The 23,114-nt window shown below is 56.1% G+C and overlaps 1 protein-coding gene across 3 annotated transcripts in view; it reads left to right on the forward strand.

The window, feature by feature from the left end:
• Positions 1-20,776, forward strand: part of PDE2A (phosphodiesterase 2A) — a 98,649-nt gene extending 77,873 nt beyond the window's left edge. For all 3 annotated transcript variants that reach the window (XM_042958325.1, XM_042958324.1, XM_042958326.1), the window contains 26 exons: positions 508-563; positions 6,074-6,133; positions 6,717-6,891; positions 7,069-7,121; positions 7,316-7,390; positions 7,501-7,542; positions 8,099-8,167; positions 8,410-8,540; positions 11,271-11,382; positions 11,860-11,899; positions 12,035-12,098; positions 12,523-12,595; positions 12,745-12,922; positions 13,159-13,271; positions 13,944-14,021; positions 14,893-15,015; positions 15,507-15,577; positions 15,858-15,980; positions 16,335-16,422; positions 16,678-16,725; positions 17,768-17,842; positions 17,981-18,080; positions 18,320-18,432; positions 18,830-18,868; positions 19,007-19,113; positions 19,354-20,776. In XM_042958325.1, the coding sequence (XP_042814259.1) occupies positions 508-563; positions 6,074-6,133; positions 6,717-6,891; positions 7,069-7,121; positions 7,316-7,390; positions 7,501-7,542; positions 8,099-8,167; positions 8,410-8,540; positions 11,271-11,382; positions 11,860-11,899; positions 12,035-12,098; positions 12,523-12,595; positions 12,745-12,922; positions 13,159-13,271; positions 13,944-14,021; positions 14,893-15,015; positions 15,507-15,577; positions 15,858-15,980; positions 16,335-16,422; positions 16,678-16,725; positions 17,768-17,842; positions 17,981-18,080; positions 18,320-18,432; positions 18,830-18,868; positions 19,007-19,113; positions 19,354-19,564 (2,417 nt within the window). In that variant the 3' untranslated portion in view covers positions 19,565-20,776. The remainder of the gene's footprint in view (positions 1-507; positions 564-6,073; positions 6,134-6,716; positions 6,892-7,068; positions 7,122-7,315; positions 7,391-7,500; positions 7,543-8,098; positions 8,168-8,409; positions 8,541-11,270; positions 11,383-11,859; positions 11,900-12,034; positions 12,099-12,522; positions 12,596-12,744; positions 12,923-13,158; positions 13,272-13,943; positions 14,022-14,892; positions 15,016-15,506; positions 15,578-15,857; positions 15,981-16,334; positions 16,423-16,677; positions 16,726-17,767; positions 17,843-17,980; positions 18,081-18,319; positions 18,433-18,829; positions 18,869-19,006; positions 19,114-19,353) is intronic.
• The last annotated feature ends 2,338 nt before the right edge of the window (positions 20,777-23,114 follow it).

Consider the following 23,114-nt stretch of genomic DNA (forward strand, 5'->3'; position numbering starts at 1 on the left):
TGTTGTTGTCATGCTTTCTCTGTCACTGTCTCTATTTTTCTTTCTCTTCCTCTCCACACCCCCTGTCCGCCATGTCTCTCTGCCTCGTGTCTCAGTCTCTCTAGGTCTGTGTCCTCTGTCTCGATGTGGAAAGTGCACAAGACTGGGAGTCAGGAGACCTGACTTGCTGTGTGATCTTGGGCAAGTCACTTCCCCTTTCTGGACCTCAGTTTCCCAATCTGTAAAATAGGGGTGCTCAGCCTTACCTGCCTCCTGCTCTCTCAGGGTTGCTGGGGGTGGTCACAGGAGAGTTGTAACATGAGGGGGCTTCCTTCCATGCAGGGGACATTGCTGTGGTTGTTCTGTTGCCACCTCAGGACCCCCCATCTCTCTGGGTCTCTGGGTCTTTCTGTGTCTCTGTCCCGGCCTCTCTGTCTGTGTCTTTGTCTCCCCCACCCTGGGGCTTGGCTCCATATCTCTGAGCCTCATTGGCCCCACAGGACCACCTCATTGCCCTCTCCCCCTCAGTGCTGGTCATGCCGCTGGTGGACAAGGAGGCTGGGGCTGTGGCAGCCGTCATCTTGGTAAGAACAGTGTGGGGTGGGATGGGGGAGTGGAGACCAAGGGAGGGATAGCGGATGGAGCCTGTCTAGGGGGTGTGTGTGTGTGTGTGTGTGTGTGTGTTACAGCAAGCTGGGCTGGAGTTGAGGAAATGGGGTCTAGGAGGAGTCTGGCTTCTCCCACACCCCAGCACTCTGCCCTACCTTGAATGGGCAGGACGCAGTCACTGGCCCAGTCAGCAACTTCCAGAGACATGTGCAAGTCCCTTTTGCACTTCTCAGCCCCATGGAGCTGTTGGTGCAACCCTGACCTTACTTCCTCTTTGGCATCCTCCCGGCTGGGTTGGGGGCCAAGAGCTTTGTCCACAGAGGGCCTGAAAGACACTGAGGAATGATGGATGGACATGGCCCTGACAAGTAGAGATAGTATGAGAAGTTCAGTCAGATTCCGGTGGCCAGAGCTCAAGAGCAGGAGGGGGGGAGGCCCACCCGGAGGGTCTGCCTGGGAAGGCATCCAGCCCCATGGCTGACCAGGGCGGGCTTCCTGGAGAGGGAGATGGAGGGGGAAGGGGCTTTTGTGGGAAGTGGGGATGCCAGGCCTAGGCAGGGGGGCGGGGTTGGGGGGGTGCAGTCAGGCAGAGAACCCAGGCCGAGACGCCCCCTGCCCTCTGCTGCCCCCTGGCGGAGCTCATCGGGTTTCTGCTCCACCGGCAGGGTTTGGCTGACCCTGGTGGGGCTGGTTCAGCCTCTCTTTCCTGCTCTCCCATACGGGAGGTGGGCATTCAAAATCATTGTCCTGTCCTAGAAACCGAGGTTTAGCGCCCCCAAATCGCCACTATTGGGGGTCCGCTTCCACCGCACCACCTCAATAAGGCACAGACTAGGGGGCGTGGGCAGATGAAGAGTGGGTCCTCCTGAGCCCGTGGGACTCCTCCAGAGCTCATTAAAACGGAATTAAAGGTTTCTGAGGCGCCTGACCTTTCCTGAGCTGCTGGCGGGGGAGGGCGGTGGGAGTGGGGGGGCGGCCGCGGTGGGGGGCAGGAGAGGAGAGGAAGGAAGGAGTGCTTGGCTTGGTCTCCTAGAAGCCCCATCTGCCTGACTGAGGGAGCTGCCGGCCCCTCGGTTTCTCCGGCAAGCTGCTCCCCCACCCCCAGCTTCTGTTCCCGCAGGGGATGGATCTGCTGTTGGCACAGAGTTCTCAGCACCGCTTCCCTCCCTCTTTTGGTCCCAATCTGTGCCAGAGCTGGTGGCTTGGAAGAGGACCAGGGCCAGGGGCAATGTGCAGCGGTGGGCAGCGGGAGGTGGTGGTAATTCGTTCCCCACTTCTGTGGAGGGAGAAGAGTCTGGGGGTCCCTGAGAAAGATCTCCTATGGAGGGGCTGGGTCAGAAGGGCAGCAACTCCAGCAAGAGGAGGACATTTGGAGTTTGCTCATCTTGCGGGCAGGAGGATGGCTGCCATGACCACTGCTCACCTTGGCTCAGGTTGAGCTGGGAGTCCAGGCTTCTGCTTTCTCCTGGGGGGGGGGGGCGGGGAGGGGGAAGGCCAGTGTGTATGTGTGTGTTGTGTGCTGGGGAGGCAGAGGGGCCACATTAAATTTAATTCACCCTAGCAAAAACCCTGCTCTAGGTATCCCAGCTGGGTGTAGGGAGGGTGGCAGAAAGAGGAGTGAGACCCATTTCTGCCTTCTAGAAGCTCAGTCTGGGGGAAGGCAGGTACAGCCTCAGGCTACAACTGGCCAAATGGAATAAATGCTGCCAGCAGGTGCTCCAGGGGTAGAGGCTGGGGCAACAAGGGGTGCCTCGTGGTGGAGGCAGCATTTGAGTGGGGCTTTGGGGAGTAGGGGGGAGGTTGACAGGCAGAGAAGACTAGAAAGGGTATCCTAAGAGGAGGGAACAGCATGAGCCGAGGCAGGGTGGGGAGCAGGGTGGTTGGAAAAAGAGCTCGATCCAGGTGAGGCTGAGGTGTGGAGTGTGTGCTGTTGAGCAAGATGTTACCTGGGGCTTTGGCTGTTAGGAGGAGTTCCTGACAACTGTCTGCCCACCTCCTCAAATACCCTGGGCAGTGAAGAGTTTGTGGTTTTTTTAGGAGCTCTTGACAGGTGTTTAGATTATTCACAGTCCACCTCTACTCCAAGCCTGTGCCTTCCAACTCAGGTAGAAATGAACTTCCCCAGGACACCCCTCTCCCCGACACATACACATCTGATGTGGATCTCACGTCCTTCGAGAGGCAGCCCAGGCAGCCACAGCCCTCCTAACTGCTACCAGATCCTCAGGGCAGAGGGTACAAAGGGTAAAAGGAGTGCCACAAGGCAGATATTTTGGGAGGGCTGACTCACCAGCTACTTCCTCCACAAGCCCCATTCCCCTCTAGGAGTCTTTGTTTGCTCTTGGTATCCATTTACCCGTCCTTCCAGCTGTCCTTCCATCCACCCATCCATGCATCCATCAATGGAAGACATATTTCTTTTTTTTTTAATTTTTTTTAATGTTTATTTTATTATTTTTGAGACAGAGAGAGACAGCCTGAACGGGGGAGGGGCAGAGAGAGAGGGAGACACAGAATCGGAAGCAGGCTCCAGGCTCTGAGCCATCAGCCCAGAGCCTGACGCGGGGCTCGAACTCACGGACCAGACCGCGAGATCGTGACCTGAGCCGAAGTCGGACGCTTAACCGACTGAGCCACCCAGGCGCCCCTGGAAGACATATTTCTTGAGCACCGCCAGGCATTGTGTGCTATAGGTGCTGCAAACAGCAGTGACTGACCCCTGCTTTCACAGACCGTACAGTCTGGAGGGGTTGGGAGACAGACCTCAAACAAGTGAGCGAAATAAGGATAGAATTAGAAATGATGGCGAATGCTAGCAAGGAAACAGGGAGCCCTGCAATATTGGAGCCTGATGGAGAAATGGTCAATGGAGGGCTCTCTGAGGAATATGCCAGCCAGGTGCCGGGCTGCCTGGCTGAGTGCTGGGCCTCTGCACCCTGTAGTTCAAGGTGCTTTGATTGCAGATTCTTCGTGTGGAAAGAGTCTTTAGCTCTATTTTTCAGTTCTGGGATAATAAGTCCCAGGAGTGGGCGGCCCTTGGTCTCTAGCATTTGATGCGTGATTTATGCCCATTCTTCTCTTCAGCTGTGCCAGTCACACCAGCTCCTTACGTGAGGATGAGGTGTTCGTGCAATTAGCCATGTTGAACTTCGTGTGGGTGAGGGGTATAGGGGCTGTGCTGGGCTCTCAACCCTCTCCACAGCCCCAGTGCCCACTCCTGAGTGTTCCGCTGGACCCCAGACACATTCCCTAACTAACAAGAAAGAGTAGTTTGCAAGTGTGTGTTCCTGTTGGTGAGCAAAAAGCCACGTGTGGATGTTGGTGATTGTGTGTTTGCAAGTGGGGGGCCAGAAGTGTGTGCGTGGCTCTTGGGTGTGTGGACCCAAGTATCCTGTGTACAGGTGCGCATGTGCACGTATGGATGGTGTAGATGCTGTGAGTGTGCGTGTGCGGATGTCTTTGAGTCTGGGACTGTACTCTGTGTGCGCATGTGTGCACACACGCCTGAGGATCTCCATGGCAAAGCGAGTGTATGGGCAGTGCGGAGGGTTTTCATGAGACTGTGTATGTGGGCTTGTGCACATGCTGGGTGGGGATGGGCTGAGGCAGCCCAGGAGCGTGTGCTGGGTGGGTGGGGTCCAGTGGGTGGGGGTGGGCTCTGCGATTCCTTCCTTTTCTCCAGCCCTCCTGAAGCTCTCCTTCAGTCTACCAGCTCTGTATTGATTGGCACCAGGCTGTATTGCCAACCCAGGAACTAGTTGTGCCCATAGCCCTGCGGTGGGGGGCGGGGGGGTCCCAGTCTTCCCTTTTCCTGAGAAATGGGTCAAGACAGAAGGACAAAAAGGATAGCACAGTAAAATACCAACATGTTTATGTAAGCATACACAAATGAATCATGCCCTCAGTCTCTTTCAACTCCCTGTCCTATGGGAGTCATAGATGGCACTTCATCCAGAGCTTAGCCTTCAATACCATTTTTGGTCCACAGATGCTAAAGTCTGCCCCATGGGTCCCCAGTACAATTAAGCGAAAGTCCAATTCCTTAGGCTTGCATTCAAGACTCTTCCCCCTGCAGCACCATGGACCCCACCCCGGCCCTGGTCCTCATATCCCCAGCCCACCTACCAGCCAGGACTGCCAGGACAGCCCCTGCCTGCAGTGTCCCCCCTCTTCAGGCCCCACATTTCCTCCTCATACTTCAGTGCCAGTTCTGGAAGCCTCCCAGATGCCCTCCCCCTCTGAGTTCCCACAAGCCTTCGGTTCTCACCCACACAGTCTGCCCTCTCCTACTTCCTCAGGTATGAGGTTCTGCACCCCTCCAATTGTATCCCCCACTCCACCCCGCCCCGCCAGACTGTGAGCTTTCTGAGAACCTGCTGGGCTCCTCCTCTCCATCTGCTCCAGGCAGGGTACCTAGAGCAGAGGCAAGGCGGGCAGGGGCTGCCGAGTGGGGAGCTGAGGATGAAGGAGGGACCCCAAGCAGGCACTGTGGGGAGCCCTGCAGGTGGTGAGCTGCCCTGAGTCAGCGCAGGAAGCTGGTGACAAGGTGGGGAGCCTGGCTGGCAGGGCCTGCAGTGGGGCCCCAGACTACCACCTCTCTCTCTCTCTCTCTCTCACTCTCTCTCTCTCTCTCATTGTCTCTCTGTCTCTGTCTCTCATTTTTCTTACAAACTGCCCAAACAGGGGTGGCGGGAAGGGCCTTCACAGAGATAAGATGGGCTGAGGATATTCCTGGTGACTGATACAGGGAAGTTGGAGAGGGACAGGCTGGTGGAGGTTGGGGGATGGGAGGGGTGAGAGTGGATCCAAAGAGGGGAAGGTATAGGCAGAGGAGGGGAGGGAGTAGGTGGTGCTGTCCCAACTCTGCCACTTCCTGCCGTGTAACCTTGGCCAAGGCAATTCCACCTTTCTGGGCCTTGCTTTATATGCAGGGTAGAAGCTTGCCTTGTGGGCTAGTGAAAGAATCACATGGAAGGCAAGCACTTTCTTTCTCCTTTCATTCATTCACCCATCTTCCTCTCAAGTTCTTTAGGCACAGCAGGTACATCCTAAATGTTGAACCTCTTCCCTTACTTCAGACTTTGGGGTGGCTCAAACCCCAACTCAGAAAAGGTGGAGCTGGAGGCTGAGACTAATACCACTGATTCCATAATCAGGGCTTAAGGTTTCTATGGGCTGAGAGATGGAAGAGGGTCCAAGGTAACCCCCTTCCTCACTAAACACCTGGACTGTGTTGTTGATGGGACAGTGACTGAAAAGGCAGAGATCAGAAAAGTTCTATTTCTTTGGGTTAGCCCCCGAAGGCTTCCTGGAGGAAGGAGGAGCTATCTGCTTGGTCAGAAGGATGGGCTTCTCATTGAGGCCCACAGACTGGAGTGTGTATGTGTTGGTGGGGACAAGCGTGTGCTGGGCATGAGGAGGGCACTCTGGCAGAGACAGGAGGCTAGGGGAGGTCACAGCTGGTCCCCCTCTCATATTCCTCCAGGTGCACTGTGGCCAGCTGAGTGACAGTGAAGAGTGGAGCCTGCAAGCCGTGGAGAAGCATGTGAGTGAGGGTAGGGCTGAGGTAGGATGGGGGCTGCTGAAGGCCCTCATCATAGCCGGTGGGGAGATGATCTGGCCAGGGAGCTGGACAAGCAGTGCAGCATCTTTGGGCTGTATGACCTTGAGCAAGTCACTTAACCTCTCTGAACCTCAGTTTCACATCTGAAAATGAGGATAAGGATAGCACTGACCTGCTTATGGTACCGGTGAGATGAGGCAACACAAACACCTTGTCAATACTTAGGAAAGACCATGCCCTTCACGATAATGAGGCTCTTTCCTGGGATTTTACTCCCGTGAGTGCTAGAGACACTGAGAAATCTGACCCTGCCCTGTCTTGTAAGAGCCTGGGGGCAGGCGGGGGAGACAACCCAGTACTTAGCTGTTCAAGGGCGGAAGGATGCTCCTGGGGCAGTGGGAGCCCACAGGCAGGGTGGAGCGCTGAGGGCTGCGTTGTTTGGGACCGGGATGGGGGTGGTGGGCTCGCCGGGAGGGAGAACGGTTTGAGCAAGGGCGAGGGTGCCAACGCGGTGTGTGCGGTGAGGGTGGGACGAGTGACTCGCTGACCGCCCTGCTCGTCCCAGGCTCTGGTGGCCCTGCGAAGGGTGCAGGCTCTGCAGCCCCGGGGGCCTGGCGCCGCCTCGGCAGCAGTCCGGAACCCCCCGGCGGGGGTGGCGAACCCCCCGGCGGGGGTGGCGGGAGACCAGAAGGGCGGTGTGGCTCACACCGACCAGGACCAAAAGATCCTGCAGCTGTGCGGTAAGGACCCCGCCCAGCGGGTCTAACCTGGAAGGGAGGGGCCTCTTGGAGGGGGTGCGGTCTGGGTTGGGGAGCCAGGTGGCAACTGGAAGGGAGGTCCATGGGCTGGGTGGGCAGGTGGAGCACCTCTGGGGAAGTCTGTGAGCCTTCTCTCTGACCGGCGTGTCGCCACTGCAGGGGAACTCTACGACCTGGATGCCTCGTCCCTCCAGCTCAAAGTCCTCCAATACGTGAGTGCCCGTGCCTCTCCCCCTGTGATCCTCCAGGGACCTAGGTCCCAGTGAGCCCTCCTTCTCAATTCAGATTCCGACGCCCTGCCCCTCCTCTCTCCTCCTTCTACCTGAGGAGCCTCAGAGAGGCCAGAGCTGGGGAGTGGGGGTGGCCCTAGATCCGCCGTCAGCCCCTCTCGGTCCCTGCATTTCAGCTGCAGCAGGAGACCCAGGCATCCCGCTGCTGCCTCCTGCTGGTGTCCGAGGATAATCTCCAGCTTTCCTGCAAGGTGAGGGCCCAGGTCCACTATGGGGCTGGGCGGGGGGACTCAGGTCTCCGAGGGAACAGCCTTGCCCACCCTTTAACTGCCCCCACCCCCACCCCCGCTCTGCCGCTCAGGTCATCGGAGATAAAGTGCTGGAGGAAGAAACCAGCTTTCCGGTGAGTCTTGCGACCGTCCTCTGTATTGGATTCTGTGGGAGCAGTTAAGGCCAGCTACGCACTCCAGGGATCTGCCCAGAGAGACTGGGGTCTCTACTAGAATCTCTTGGAATCTGATGGAATTATCTGGATCTTGGGATCTATTAAGAAATCTTATGAGAGGTCACGATCTTTCATGAACAGGATCCATTAGGAGTGCTCTCTTACAATCTATAGAAAGGCTTACTTGGGGCCAGTTCACTTCTCTTGGAACATTTCTGGATTTGGCTCTCTCAGGATCTTTGAAATCAATGAGAATCCTTGGGGTTTGCTTTTCTCATTCCTAATTAGGGAAGACCCTAAAGTCATCCAAAGGGGATTCTAGTCAAGAGCAGACCCTCACCCCACCCCACCCTCCACCCCCGCCCCCCAGTGTTGACTCTACCCACCATTTGGACTTACTGAAGAAGGTGTCTGGAAGGTCTGGAAACTTCCAGACTTGGGAGGGGGGTTGAGTCTGAGGTCACCTGACCTTAGAGAGAATTAGGCCCTGGCTCAGCCTCTCTTCACTCTCCAGTTGACGACAGGACGCCTGGGCCAGGTGGTGGAAGATAAGAAGTCTATCCAGCTGAAGGATCTCACCTCTGTAAGCCATGGCCTGGCTGGACCAGGGGAGGAGGCAAAGGGACAGGGTCTCTGGGACAAGGCAGCCTGGGAATGGCGGAAACAAGCCCCAGGGACCTTCTCCCAACCCATACCCATGTCCTAGGGTTTCCCATCTCACAGAGGTCCCTTAGAACTGCCTGTTGCAGAGTGTGGTGGAGGGCTAGGGGAGGGAAGCATGGTCCCTCCCTCCTTCCCTGCCCTGACACACCTCCCCCTTTGCAGGAGGATGTACAACAGCTGCAAAGCATGTTGGGCTGTGAGCTGCAGGCGATGCTCTGCATTCCTGTCATCAGCCGGGCCACTGACCAGGTGGTGGCCTTGGCCTGCGCCTTCAACAAGCTCGGAGGAGACTTGTGAGTCTTGGTGGGGTGAAGTGGATCAGAAGCTGAAAGACTGGGCAGGGTTCTCTACTAGGGTAACAGGGAAGGGCACCAGGCAGGGGATACTGCCCCAGCAGTGGTGGGTCAAATGGTTCGTTGCTGCAAGAGACTATGGGATTGTGAAGGTGCCAGACCCTTGCAGCTGCTGGCTGGGGCGCAGGTAATTGTTGACTCTCCATCACCCATTTTGGCTTATTTAAAATCATGTTCAGGTCCAAATGAGTTCCCCTTCTGCCTGCCCACTTCCCCCAGTTTGGGCTATCCCCTGCTGGAGTACTGGTCTTTCCCCCACTTGCCATCACCCTGTTTTGGCTTTTCTGCTGGGAATTGGCTGATGGAGGGGTGGTAAGTTCTGGGATGGGTGAACTCCTTGGGACCCGCAGAGCATGAATCACACTGTGGGCAAGGGCTAAAGGGAATAGGCTGGGGGGCTGGGCTAAGCTAAGGGGCTTTAGAGACACTGATAGGGCAACTATAAGAATCATTTGAAACGGAGGGGCAGGGCAGAGTCAGGTAAAGAGGCTTGGGAAGCATTTTGCAAGAACTGAGGTCAGATTGGGGTCTAAAAGTAGTATCACAAATAGATTTGGTGTTCTACTCCAACTCATTACTTGGTGGTAGCTGCCTGAAACAGTGGGTTGAGAATGAATATTAGTTTAGTGAGAAACAATGCTGTGATTGATTAGCCATGTCTATCCTGGGTGCAGGTTCAGTATGTGAATGCTGCCAGAGTTGGTCCAGATGGTCTAGCAGTTTGTGCCTGGATCATATAGGGAGGGAGAAGCAGGCAGGTGAGGGGTGGGTCCTGATTCTGGGATGCAGAGAGATACTGACAAAGAGCTTGGCCCCTGGGGCTGAAGCAAGCAGACTGGGTTTGAGGGCCTAGAGGTCCTGCAGAAAGTGGAGACCGGGATATTGGGACTATAGAGATGTCAGAAGCACAGGGACAGAGTCTGCATAGGTGGGGCAGAGATATAAAAGTCATAGGCCTGAGTAGCAGGACCCACCAGCACAGAGCTCTGTAGGCAGTTGGACAGGCCTGGGGAAGTGAAGACAGAGATGAAGTAGAACTCACTGAGGCAGGGAGGATGTGGATCTGTGTCATCTGTGGTTGGTATCCTAGCGGTGGGAGCATTTACACCATTCAATAAACACAAGTTGGGCACCTACTGTATCCAGCCCTGCATTGGTCAGGTGGCCCCGGAAAGGCCTTTGGGGAGGGGAGTACAGAGGGAAGGGGCTCATTAGGGGCTGCTGTCTGTGAGACTGGGTTCTGAGATGGCCCTAAACCTGGAGGAAAGGTGGTATCAGAAGGGAAATGAGATGGGGCCTTGGTGACAACTTTGTGGCCATCTCTGGGTCCCACATATTTCAGGGAGTGAGTGCTGAATGATTGCATGAGCCAAGGTGGGGTTCAGCTCAGAGCAGTGACTGCAGACAAGCTGCCTGGAGCCCAGAGAACGGGGACTCCAGAGTCCCTTGAGCTGGGCGTGTGATGAGGCTGGTGGCCAGGGCAGAGGTAGAGTATAGTTAAAACATTCAGCAAACACCTCCCATATAACTCCCTGGTACCAGGCTCTGCACTGGGTGGTACAGTCATGGTCCCTGCCTTCAAGACTTGGAGTTTATTTTCAGGGCCAAGAGGGAGGAGGGTGGGAAAGGTATTCTAGGCAGAGAGAACAGTGTGGGGAAAAGCGTGAAGGTGTGAAAGAGACTGAGGTTTTCTCAGAATGAGGAGGATCTTAGTATGGCTTAGTATGAGAGATACCCATAGATTAGGGGAGAGAGGTGAGTGGGACCAGACTGAGGGGCCTCAAATGTCATGGTAGGGAAGGGGGAGACAGACACAGGCTGGTAGGGAAGGTGGGGAGACAGACACAGGCTGGTGGGGATGGGGATGTAGACCCAAATCATTGGGCAACAAGCATGAGTGGGGGATATCCTGGCAGAGGAGCACTGAGACCAGCCATAAAATGGGAAAAAGCCTAGGCAGGGAAATCTGGGGACAGAGAGAAGGTCAAGATCTTTGAGGTGTGTTCCCTGCTCCCCCTCACTCCGAAGACCCCCACATGGAGAGGCTAACCCATCTCCCCAGAGCAGGTCCTGCCCCAACTTGGTCCATCCGGCCCCACAAAACTCCCTAGTGATGAGTCATTTGGTGGCCAGATTGAATAACCTCAAAAAGGATTTGGGGCTATCTTTTCAGCTGAGAGCTAGCTGTCTGAGTAAGGTGGGCACTACCCTCCTCACAAACACCTCAGGATTTATGGAGGCACCAGATCAGGGCCTGCAGACTCAGGGTGAGTAGGACAGTGGCAGGAGCTGGACAAGACAGGGTACTTCGTGAGGCCAGAAGGGCCCCTGGGAAGAGCAGGAGAGTATCCACCTCTGGCCTGGGCAAGTCTCTAGTCCGAGAGAAGAGACCCAGCCTCAGTCTGGATAAATCTGAAGTCAGAGGATAGAGACATGGCTCTGGCTTCAATCAACAATAGTCTGAGGAGGATTAGAGTCCTCCCCTCAGGGAGCCCCAAGTCTGAGGGGGAAGCTGGCCCAGCTGCCTGTGCAGGGAACAGCCCCAGTAGAGGGGAGTGATGGTTAGCTACTGCGTCTCTGAGTGGGCTTCCTGGAGAAATGGAAGTAAGGAGAAACAGGGAGAAATCCATTGTCCACTGCCTCTCCAGTGACCTCTGCCCTCTGCCCCAGGTTCACGGACCAGGATGAGCATGTGATCCAGCACTGCTTCCACTACACTAGCACGGTGCTCACCAGCACCCTGGCCTTCCAGAAAGAGCAAAAGCTCAAGTGTGAGTGCCAGGTGAGTGACCTTCTAGGAGCCACTCTGGGGAAGGGGTCGCCCAGCTCTCAGCCCCAGAGCATCATCCATAAGGGAAAAGCCCATGTCTTTCTGGACCCATGGCAGGAAGGTTACCTAGTGCCCTGGAGGCTTCTTAAAGAGGGATGTCGGTGGGTCCTCAGGACAGCGCCGCTGGCTGCAGGCACTGTATGTGACCGTCCTCTAGTGTTCAACTTGGGTACTACAGCAACATCTGGGCAGCTAGAGCAGTGGTGAATGAGCATCTGAGATTCAAGATTACTGTGCACCTTCACTGGGGCTATACTTCCACTCCTTCACTTGGTAGCCAAATGATATAACTAGACTGTGCCAGTCCCCAGCCTGTCCAGAGAGCCCTAAAGGGGGCATGAGAAGACCCTGGAGCTGTTGGAAGCAGGGGGATGGAAGGTGTGACCTCTGCAATGTGAACCCCTATGATTTTCATCTCCTCCATTCCAGGCTCTTCTCCAAGTGGCAAAGAACCTCTTCACTCACCTGGGTGAGTGAACTGGCCTCCATGCCTGGCTGTGGGTGGGAGCGGGGACTGGCATTTTGGGGAAGAGAGGTGGCAGGGCTTGGCCTCGGCATTCTAGCCTGGTCTCACCAATGCCCTCCATACTTCTCCCTCCCACAGATGATGTCTCTGTCCTGCTCCAGGAGATCATCACAGAGGCCAGAAACCTCAGCAATGCTGAGATGTAAGTCAGTCTACCCCAGGGTAAGGTGAGAGAGGCCTCAGTCCTGGGTCCTCATCCCCTTCCTTCTTCGCTTCTTTTTTCCCCTCCACTGCCTTCTTGCGGGACCCTATCATGTTTTGTGTGATCCTTTATTTCATGCCTGTGACCCTCACTAATAACGTTCAATGATAGCAGGGGCAGGGCTCACTTTGTTGGCCCTGGGTCCCCAGCTCCTAACACAGTGCCTGGCACATAGTAGGCACTACAAGAAAAAAAATCATTGGGATTAACTAATGTCTGGAGTCAGCCAGCCCTCAGGAGGGTCTCTCATAACGGATAGCACCTTTCAGGCTTCAGAAATCTAGGCTTTGCCTAAAGTCGTGAGAAGTGGGGGTGGTGGGAGAGGGCTGTCAGGGTCCTGTGGACCGTGGCTGTCTCCCCACAGCTGCTCCGTGTTCCTGCTGGATCAGAATGAGCTGGTGGCCAAGGTGTTCGACGGGGGCGTGGTGGATGACGAGGTGAGGCACGGGCGCGCGGAGGGAGTGTGTGGCCGTAGTCCTGGGGCCGGGAGTCCACAAGGCGCCCAAGGAGGAGGAAGCGGGACAGTCCATGGTCCGTTCTGTGGCCGGCCGCTGACTTCCTCTCTACTCCATCACTGCCCTGGCAGAGCTACGAGATCCGCATCCCGGCTGACCAGGGCATTGCGGGCCACGTGGCAACCACCGGCCAGATCCTGAACATCCCGGACGCGTACGCGCATCCGCTTTTCTACCGTGGTGTGGACGACAGCACCGGCTTCCGCACGCGCAACATCCTCTGCTTCCCCATCAAGAACGAGAACCAGGGTGCGAGCTCCGGGCAGCTCCGGGAAGTGGGGCGGGCTCGGGCGGGGGCGGGGCCTGAGCAGGATGGGGCGGAGCCGAGCGGAGGGTCGGCGACCCTTCCCCACCGCCTTAGCGTCCGGAAGCAGAAAGGACAGGACGGGACTACCCTGGCTGGGACGTCCCTTGAGGACACCCTGGGAGGGCGGACGCCGCCGGACACATCCAGCAGCCGGTCCTAGCCCCTCTCCGGCCCCCAGAGGTCATCGGTGTGGCCGAGCTGGTGAACAAGATTAACGGACCATGGTTCAGCAAGTTCGACGAGGACTTGGCAACCGCCTTCTCCATCTACTGTGGCATCAGCATAGCCCATGTGAGTGGGGAAAGGGCAGGGTCGGTGCAGGACCCTCTGTTCACCTTCACATTGGCTGTGTCCAGACGGGCACTGTGAGTCTGAGCTCTGTTGCTCGGTTGCTGTGCAGCCTTCAGTTCCTGCTGGTCACCTCTAGCCTCAGATTCCCATCTGAAAATTGGGGATACTATTTCCTATCTTGCCAAGTTAGCCTCCTGGGATCAGGGGGAAACCCCAATTGTCATTAATACCCACCCTCTTTGCCAAGCAGCCTCAACCCAAGCCCCTGATCAGCTTCTTTTTGGGAAATGTTGGGTCTCATTGTCCAGAGTTGGCTCTGAGCCAGGAATCCAACCACTAGGTTCCTGAGGCTAACCCATTCCTTGCATCTCTGTCTCTGCTGTGGGACTCAGGCTCCATGACTGAAGACTGGGGCAGGCTCAGGAGGGGGTGCAAAGTGCCGGATCAAATGCTAAGAGGACCTGGGGAGGAGGGGCAAGGGGGGAAGGTATGGGTGAAAGTCGGAGGGGTGTCCCTACTCTGGCTGGAGCTTGAAAGCTTGAACTAGAGCCAGCATGGGATAGGAACGGGGCGGGGGGGGGGGGCGCTATATGATCCTTTTGTCCCAGTCCTGGGCATTCTGAGATTTCATAGCCACCTAGTTTGAGCCCCACCTTTCCCTCTCTCTCCTAGTCCCTCCTATACAAGAAAGTGAATGAGGCCCAGTATCGCAGCCACCTAGCCAACGAGATGATGATGTACCACATGAAGGTGAGGCCTGCACGGAGCTTCTGTCCTTCTTCTCAGGATCCCAGGGTCCCCTGCAGCCCACCTATTTCTTCCCTGCCTCCCAGTTCCTCGGGGGCCCAGGACCAGCCTGGGTTTTCTGATCACCCTTTCCTGAAGATAAGAAGATAGATTCAAAGCAATGCCTGGCCTCCTGCTCTCCTCTGGGGCAGCCTCTTCCAAGCAGTTTCCGGTTCAGCTCCAAGGCTGGCAGCAGGACCCATCCCGGGGAGGAATTTGGTTTGGCCAGGTGTTCCCCATATCCGGTGATGACTCCCACCTTGAGAATTACTGAAGGCTAGGAAGCTTACTCAGGGCCCTTCCCACAGCTCGCCTACATTCAGTGGTCATGCACGCCTCCATAGTCTGCTGATAATCTGTCTCATTCCCAGACCCTGTTTCAGAAAAGCTGTCCTGGGCTTTAGTTTAGAGTGTGTGGTGGTCATTTTCCTCTTCCCTGTGTCCAAACCAAAAGGTCCCAGACTCTGTGGATAGGGTCAAAGCTGTGATAGGAAGGATTAAGGTTAGACTCTGGGATGTTACCCCTGAAAGAAAGAATCCTCAAGTTAGTGTCTATGAAAGGCTGGCATTGTTTGCTGGTGTCCCGAAGTGGTGTTTCTCTGTCTTTGCTGAGGACAGGCTGTCACAGACGAGGGGTGTCACAGGCGAGGAGGCACAGTAGATGGGCTGTACCACAGTGGTCTCCTGCCAGTGATACCCCATGGATTGGAGTATCCATGCCCTGCCGTGGGTGCATTCTGGGCCAGGGCGCTCCCTCCCACTGTGGGATTTTGAGGGTGAGGACACTGGATGGGGGTGGAGGCCATCTTCTAATACTCTGGTTGCTCCCCTCTAGGTCTCTGATGATGAATACACCAAACTTCTCCATGATGGGATCCAGCCTGTGGCTGCCATTGACTCCAACTTTGCCAGTTTCACCTATACCCCTCGCTCTCTGCCCGAGGATGACACTTCCATGGTGAGCTGGCCCTCCCCCCATTTGACTGCATAGGTGGAGGGTGTACAGCCAGAGATTTAAGTTAGATGTGGATAGGAACTTCCTGGCAAGACAGAGTCATCACCAAAGGCTAGAGAGCCTCCCTCAGAGATGGAGTGGGCATGTGGTCTGCCGGTGTGGGCCACAGGGCCTGCCCAGGGCTCGTGGCTGGACTGGGTGATCGCCAAGGGCTGCTCCAGAACCCACAATGCCTGGGGCACGTGGCCTCAGGGTTGGCACCTCCCTCCCTAGCTTTCTAAGATTTTGTGTGAGTTTGGTTCCAAGAGTTCTTCGGTCCCCTGTTTCTAAAAGTTCATGGATCCGAGAATGCTTGTCTCTACCGTTTTATGGTTCTCCAGTTCAGATCTAAAGTTCTAAGATTCCAAAAGTTTGGAAGCTTCAAGAAGGGGCAAGGCAGGGGACCCATTTTGAAACGGACAGTCCCTCTGAATCCTCCCTTCTACTCTCTCCAGGCCATCCTGAGCATGCTGCAGGACATGAATTTCATCAATAACTACAAAATTGACTGCCCAACTCTGGCCCGGTGTGTGCCCCAGCCCTCCCCTCCACGTGCAGGCAGCCCTGGTCTTTGCCTCCCTCTGTCCTCTACTCTCACATCCATTGCCCCAGCATTCTGGGAAGGGGTCTCTGTGGACGACTAGGAGTGGCCCAGTCTGTGGGAGTGGAGAGGATCCATGAGTGAGAGGCAATTCACAGACACTGGGACCATGAGTAAAGGGAAGGAATGGGGCAAGGCACAGCCTGAAGGGCTTGCTGGAAGAGGAGAGCCTGAGGCCCCTCTGCTGCCCTCTCCCCTCCGCCAGGTTCTGTTTGATGGTGAAGAAGGGCTACCGGGATCCCCCCTACCACAACTGGATGCATGCCTTTTCTGTCTCCCACTTCTGCTACCTGCTCTACAAGAATCTGGAGCTTACCAACTACCTCGAGTGAGTGTCTGCACTGACCCCCAAGTCTGGCAGCTGTTACAGTCCCCTGCTTTGGGATAGGGGAGGCACCTAAGGATGACAGGCACTTTACATACACCACCTCCCACGATCCTCTTAACGGTTCTGAGGAAGGCTACATTGCCCCATTTTCCAGGTGGGACTTGCTCACAGTCACATGTCCCATACTCATGGAGCAGTGAGCCTGTCAAACTCCAAACCAGGGCTGCTTTCCCAGAAGGGGACCCAGGTGTCCCCGGCTCCTGTCTGGTGGCTCCTGGACATCTCATGCAGCCGTTCTTCCTCTGGATGTGTGGAAGGGGCCTGATCTCCCTCTCCCCTCTGCCTCCCAACCAGGGACATCGAGATCTTCGCCTTGTTTATTTCCTGCATGTGTCATGACCTGGACCACAGAGGCACAAACAATTCCTTCCAGGTGGCCTCGGTAAGATTCTGCCCTCCTCAGAGTGGGCACCCTCCTCAGGGCATCTGGGAGTCTCATTCCTCCAGCCTGAGGAGAGATGGGAGCTCGTGGGACCGGGAGCCGGTTTGGAGATGGGAGGAGGCTCTCCAAGGCTTTGCCTGGGCTCTGAGATGGGGGAATGGTGAGGGCAGGGAGGACAGGGCAATGCCTAGCCTAATATGGCAGGCACTTGCATCTGGATGTAAGGAGTAATGGAGATTTCCCGGGATTTTCCAGAAATCTGTGCTGGCTGCTCTCTACAGCTCCGAGGGCTCTGTCATGGAGGTACCACCATTCTGTCCAATATCCCTGTGCCCATCATCCTCTTAAGGCTGATGACTTACATAGTTAGACCATGACCCAGCTCCTCCTGTTCCCAAGCCGTGCTCTCCAGACAGGCTGTGAGAGCTGTAGCCATACCCCAGGGCATGTCGGGCTCATTTTGCTGGATGGGCTCGGAGGGGTGCAGGTGTGGATGGGGATGTGGGTCAGCCTGAAGGTCCTGCCCGAGCCCAGGTTTGCACAGGGAGAACTTGTATTTAGCATGTCTCTCTTGGCATATCTGGGAACACCCTGTTCCACCCCCACTCCACCAGGCCTGGGATGGCTCCACCTCCCGTCACACCCAGTTTTGCCTTAGGTTGTTTGAATTGTGTCTGCCCACCCCAGGATGGGAGCCTCTTGGGGCAGGGACAAAATCTGAGATCTCTCTGAATTCCTTGCACTTGGCATGGGGTCTGGCACAGAATAGGAGCCAAACCTGGGACAAGGTCACCTTGCCCCCTGCTGCCCCCTACAACATCCCTCTGGAGACTGCCCCTGCTTGCATACCCCTGGGAGATGAGGGGCTCACTCCCTCCCACGAGGCCTTGTGGCAGCCCCACTTCTGCCCTCTGCGTTCTGTGCTCAGCCTGCTCCTTCTCTCAATGACAGCCCTTCAGCATCTGGAGACAGGAGCCTTGCCCTCACCTCATCACTGCCTTTCTTTGTCAGCAAACAAATGTTTGCTGCATGAATTAGTGTCTAGGACTCCAATGGATCATTTCAGAATCATTCCGGTTTGAGAAGTCCTCAGAGCTTGCCTTGTCATGTCCCTTCATGTGACAGCTGAGGGATCTGAAGCTCAGAGCCTGCGAGGACTTGCCCGGGGTCACACAGAGGGCTGAAACAGAACCCAGAAAGGGAACTAGGACCCCCGACTCCCCGTTTCTGCCTGCTCTGCTCACCTTGGGGGCTGGGGCTGCACCGGTCCTGCTCCCTCTCTTGGCATCAGTGGTCAGCAGAGCCCCCGGCCCCAGCTGGGCCCCCATCATTCCTCTCCCCACAGAGGCACCACTTCGCTCAGGCCATCGCCATCCTCAACACCCATGGTTGCAACATCTTTGACCACTTCTCCCGGAAGGTGATGGGGCCAGGGTTGGGGGTGAGGGAATGGGAGCCCAGAGCTGGCCTGAGGCAGGAGAAGGAGCCGAGGGAGTGGGTGGGGGCGTCTGGCAGGAGGCCCTGACATCTCCTCGCTCCCCTGCCCACCCTGGCCCAGGACTATCAGCGTATGCTGGACCTGATGCGGGACATCATCTTGGCCACCGATCTGGCCCACCACCTCCGCATCTTCAAGGACCTCCAGAAGATGGCCGAAGGTGCCTGTCTTTAACCCCAGACCTTGGGGTTGGGAAAGGACCACCAAGAGGGGGATGTGCTGAGAGAGACCTACTCTCTCCAGCATCAACCCACCAAACCCAGGCAGATGCAGCACCGACCCTTCGGCTCCCACCCAGGGTGCCGAATTTCATGGACCACATAGGTGGGCCCTGGGGACCTTGCCCTCAGAGAGAGGGGGTGGGGCCTCCTCTCCCTGACCACACGCTCTCCCCAACAGTGGGTTATGACCGAACGAACAAGCAACACCATAGCCTCCTCCTCTGCCTCCTTATGACCTCCTGTGACCTCTCTGACCAGACCAAGGGCTGGAAGACTACGAGGAAGATCGCAGTAAGTGTTGCCCCTCCCTGGGAGGGTGCAGGCTGCACAGCCTGCCAAGTTCTGTGTGGCTCCTGCATCTTGCTCACCCTCTCTGTGCTGAGCTCAGCCTGGCTATATTTTGGGGAGACAGAAACCTAGACCACCTCAGGGTGACAGATGGGGAGATTAGAAAGGGGCATGGACTCACCAGGGGTCACACAGCAAGTCAGTGGCTGGCGGAAGGTGGGCCAGAACCCAGCCACTCCTCCCAATCTGGGCCAATCCCCTGTCAAACTGGGGATGGTGCGGACAGACCCTGAAGGAGGGCTGAGGGATGCCTCAGTTTGCCAGTTTGGGAATGGGCTGTAGAGGAGCTCAGGTGGACGGATTCCACACACAAGTTGTGATGAGAGTGTTGGCCTTTCAGGAGCTGATCTACAAAGAGTTCTTCTCCCAGGGAGACTTGGTAAGTGGGGAGTGACTGCTGGTGTCAGGTTGTGGGGAGAGGAATCCTGGGCTGGGGCCGGGAGGGGCTGGGTTAGCTTCATCCTGGTACCTGATGGAGGGAGGAGGGGACCAGGCCTGATGACTCAACTGCCCGCAGGAGAAAGCCATGGGCAACAGACCGATGGAGATGATGGACCGGGAGAAGGCCTACATCCCTGAGCTGCAGATCAGCTTTATGGAGCATATCGCGATGCCTATTTACAAGTGAGAGAGCTCAGGGGGTCTGCTGGGGGTAGGGGGGACAGGGCTGGCTGTGGCAGTCACAGCAGATGCAGGTGCTATCTCCTGTGGGCCCATAAACAGGCCCTTCGTTTCATGTTCTCCTTGAGCGTCCAGTCCTATGCCTCACACTCTCGTGGAAGTTCTTCCTGTGGTAGAGCCCTAATCCTTCTTGCTACTCACAGTCTGATTTGTGACCCTGTCCATGTCCGTTTGCACCCCCAGGCTGCTGCAGGACCTGTTCCCCAAGGCGGCAGAGCTATATGAACGTGTGGCCTCTAACCGTGAGCACTGGACCAAAGTGTCTCACAAATTCACCATCCGCGGCCTCCCGAGCAACAACTCGCTGGACTTCCTGGATGAGGAGTACGAGGTGCCTCAGCTGGATGGCACTGGGGCCCCTGTCAATGGCTGTTTCAGCCTTGATGCTGAGTGAGCCCCCCCCCAGGACCCTTCCCTGCCCAGGCCTCCTCTCACAGCCCCCCACTGGCCTGGCCGGGTGCCCTGGGACCAGAGCCACGGGTCCTAGGTTCTAGACCAGGACTTACCATGTGACCCTGAGCAAGTACCAACCTTTCTGGGCCTCAGCTTTCCTGTCTGTGTAATGGAAGCAAGACTTCCAGCCTCACCAAGATTTTGTCATTTGTCCTCTGAGAGCACAGGGGTGACTGATGAGCAGCGAGCCCTGCTCTGCACTTCTGACCACATCTTGGCAAATCCTCCCCAGCCACTCCTCTGAGGCAGCCTGGATGGTCTCTCCTGGGCCCCATTCCTGCCCCATTAGATCTGTGCCCTCTTCCCTCTCCAGGGTCCTCATGCAAGGAGAGGGTGGGACATCTGAATGAGCAGAGAATAGATCTTAGAAACAGTCATTAGCTCTGCTGGACAACTAGAAATAGCCACGGGGCCACTGAAGGTGCCCCTTAGGATCGCCACATACTTATGGTGGGCACTGGGACCTGGGGAGCTGCCAGAGGGGCAGCTCAGTGCTCTGGGCAGAGGGGGGTCAGGGAGAAAGCAGGATAGGAATGGTGGGCAGGAAGGATCCCAGGGCTGGAAGACAGGCTCCAATTGAGTCAATGATTCTCCTGGCTGTGTGACCCTGGGCAAGTGATTTCCCCTATCTAGGTGAGACAGGAGAATGGGACAATCTGTTTTCTAAGACGCCTTTTAGATCAAAGTCCTCATGGCTCTGTGGAGTCCCAGGAGAAGCCATGGAATGTCCCTGCCACCCTAGGGCAAAGAGCCAACCCTGAGTCCTTCAGTGGCCCCCTGAGTGTCCCCCCCCCCCCCCACTTAGTCCAAGCCCCTTCCCCATTCCTGCAGCCAGAGAGGGCTGCCTCAGCCCTGACAGGGCCAACTGGCAGGGCTCCTATCTTCTTCAAGGCCATATCTACCCGTGCCCTGGGGCTTGGGAGACCCCCCATAGGGCCGGGCTTCTTGGGTCAGCCCGGCTGCTGGCATCTCCCTTCTCTGTTTTGTTCTGTATGTGTTGTGGGGTGGGGGGAGGGGGGCCACCTGCCTTACCTATTCTGAGTTGCCTTTAGAGAGATGCGTTTTTCTAGGATTCTGTGCAACTGTTGTATATGGTCCCGTGGGCTGACCGCTTTGTACATGAGAATAAATCTATTTCTTTCTACCAACCCTCCCCCTTGGGGCTATTTCCAGATATTGTACTTGGGGATGAGGGGAACAGAACTGGGGTAGGCAAATGCCCTTTAGAACTCCTTGGCTACTGGAGCCTCCAGCCGTTGTGTCTAGCCCCTCTTACAGGAGAGTCACAGACCTCCTGTGCCAGACTGTAGGGGCTTAGAGATATGGTGGCAGATGAGGAGACCTGGGCATGGAGCAGTGAGAGGGCATGTTGGCTGGCAGAGATTGTGGACTAGAAAGAAAAGAATTGAGGGGCTGAAGCAATCAAGGAGGCTGCCTAGAGGAGGCTTAGAGCTCCTCCTAAACCCTCTGTCTTCTAGCTTGCTGGTCATGAATACCCATATAGCCAGGGCCTGGGCCTCTGAACCCCCTCCTTTCTTCCCTATCTGTGTCCCCATAAATCGTCCCCTGAGTCTGACTCTACACCAGATGCAACCCTGGGTTGTGTCTGTGGAGTTAGTTCCCTGCTCTTCTGGTTGTGAGAGTGTTTGCCTCTGCACAGATAGAGAGGGGCAGACCCCAGATTGGACCATAAGGAGGATCTGACAGGCAAAAGTCTCTAGACCCGCCCCCTCTCTCGCCTACATCCACCCCCCATTTCCTCTCCCTGTTCATCTCTTCCAGATCAGTAACGGTTGATATATTAAGGGCTGAACACTGGGATTTCCTTTCCTCGGAGATGGAGGAAAGAAGGACTGGGAGAAGATGATTGGGGCCATCCTGTGACACCTACAATGTCCCAGGTGCCAGCCTTTGGGACCACAGAGCCTATCTGTTTCTCTTGCTCCACAACTTGTCACTGTTTGGTATCTGCTCTTCTGGGCCATGGTCTCCAGGCAGCTAGCCTTCCCTTAAGAACTTGGGGTCCAGTCCCCTCCCTTGCCCAGCCCCTGCTTTGGGTTCCCCCTGTGTGTCTCTGTCCTCTCACAGCACAGGACCCAGGCTGACCAGTGGACGCCCAGGTAGAGGCAGGTCAGTTCCTGATAGGGTCCAAGGCTGACAAGGGACGGACAGGGGACAGCTCTTGTAATGGTGTGCAGCTAACACCAGCATTGGTGTGGGTTGACATAGGTGGTCCTCTGCCTGTGACCACCCCCCCTACCCCTCCCCCCCCCCCGCCGCCCACTTCAAATGTGTGTCTCTCTTCTACCAGCCCTTGAACAAAGGAGGAGCACAGACAGCCTGTATGCACGCTTCAGGGACCTCACTCCCCTTCCCTGCATCTGTTGTCTGTCCCCAGCTCAACCCACACTTGAGGACATTTAATCCCACTTGAGGCCCTTGTGTGACACATCCTTTCTCACCACCTGAGTGGACAGCTCACAAGTCTTTCCTCGTGCATGCAAGACCCTATGCCAAGACCACATTAGCCAAGAGCTAATTGTGCTTGTCCCTGGTCTGGAGAGTCTAACAGCCTGGTCAGGAAGATCTGGTCATGGGACCTGACAACCCCATGGGATGCTTGGCCATGGGGCTCCAGGCAGGATTATAACCCTGAGAAGAAAAGTAGTGAGGTTTGGGAGATGAACAGGTATTGTTTTCCTGTGGGCAGAAGGGGCCAAGCACTCCTGGTGGAAGGAACTGCTCATTAAAGGCACAGAAAAGGGGAGTGACCAGCACACAGGGAATGAAGAGACAGAGGGAAGTACAGCCAGACCAAGGAGAGCCTCGAATGCCAGGCTGTGAAGTTTGGCTTTACTCTGTGAGCAGTTGGGGGGGCAGCGAACGTTTTCAGTAGGAGAGTGACTTGGACATGCATTTTAGAAAGATTCTGCTGGAAAGTAGAGAAAGGACTGCAGGGTTGAGGTTGGGCAGGGATCATTCTAGAGCTGATGCTCTGTGCCCTGGGCTGGCTGAGGGAGGGAGGGATTCAAGACTTCATGGAGGTGAGGACAGAGGGAGGACTAGGGGGTGGAATGTGGGTCCCTGTGGTCCCATGAACAGCCCTAGGTGGCTGCTCATTGCTACTCTAACCTGCAACCAGGTGTGGGGTGGAGCCCCTAGCAGGAGATGAACTCCTTGGGAAGAAGGAAGGAATAGCAGTTTGGGGCTGCCAGGGGAGGGGAAGGTCGGAGGAGGGGCGGGAGGATGAATGGGAAGACAGGTAGGAGGAGGGGGTCTGCACAGAGTCAAAAGGCAGGTCCCACCTGATCTGAGAACACTAGGCTTAGCCCCATGGCTTCTTGTAGCTGCCCAGCCCTTCCAACTTAATGATTTCATTTTACATAAAACTTTCCAATGATTCTTTGGAGTAAATTCCATTATTTCATTCTGTAGCCAAGTAGCTTGAAATTCACAGAAGTTAAGTAATCCGCAAGCTTGAGATGTGAGCC

Source organism: Panthera tigris, chromosome D1 (assembly GCF_018350195.1).
Source record: "Panthera tigris isolate Pti1 chromosome D1, P.tigris_Pti1_mat1.1, whole genome shotgun sequence".
NCBI lineage: Eukaryota > Metazoa > Chordata > Mammalia > Carnivora > Felidae > Panthera > Panthera tigris.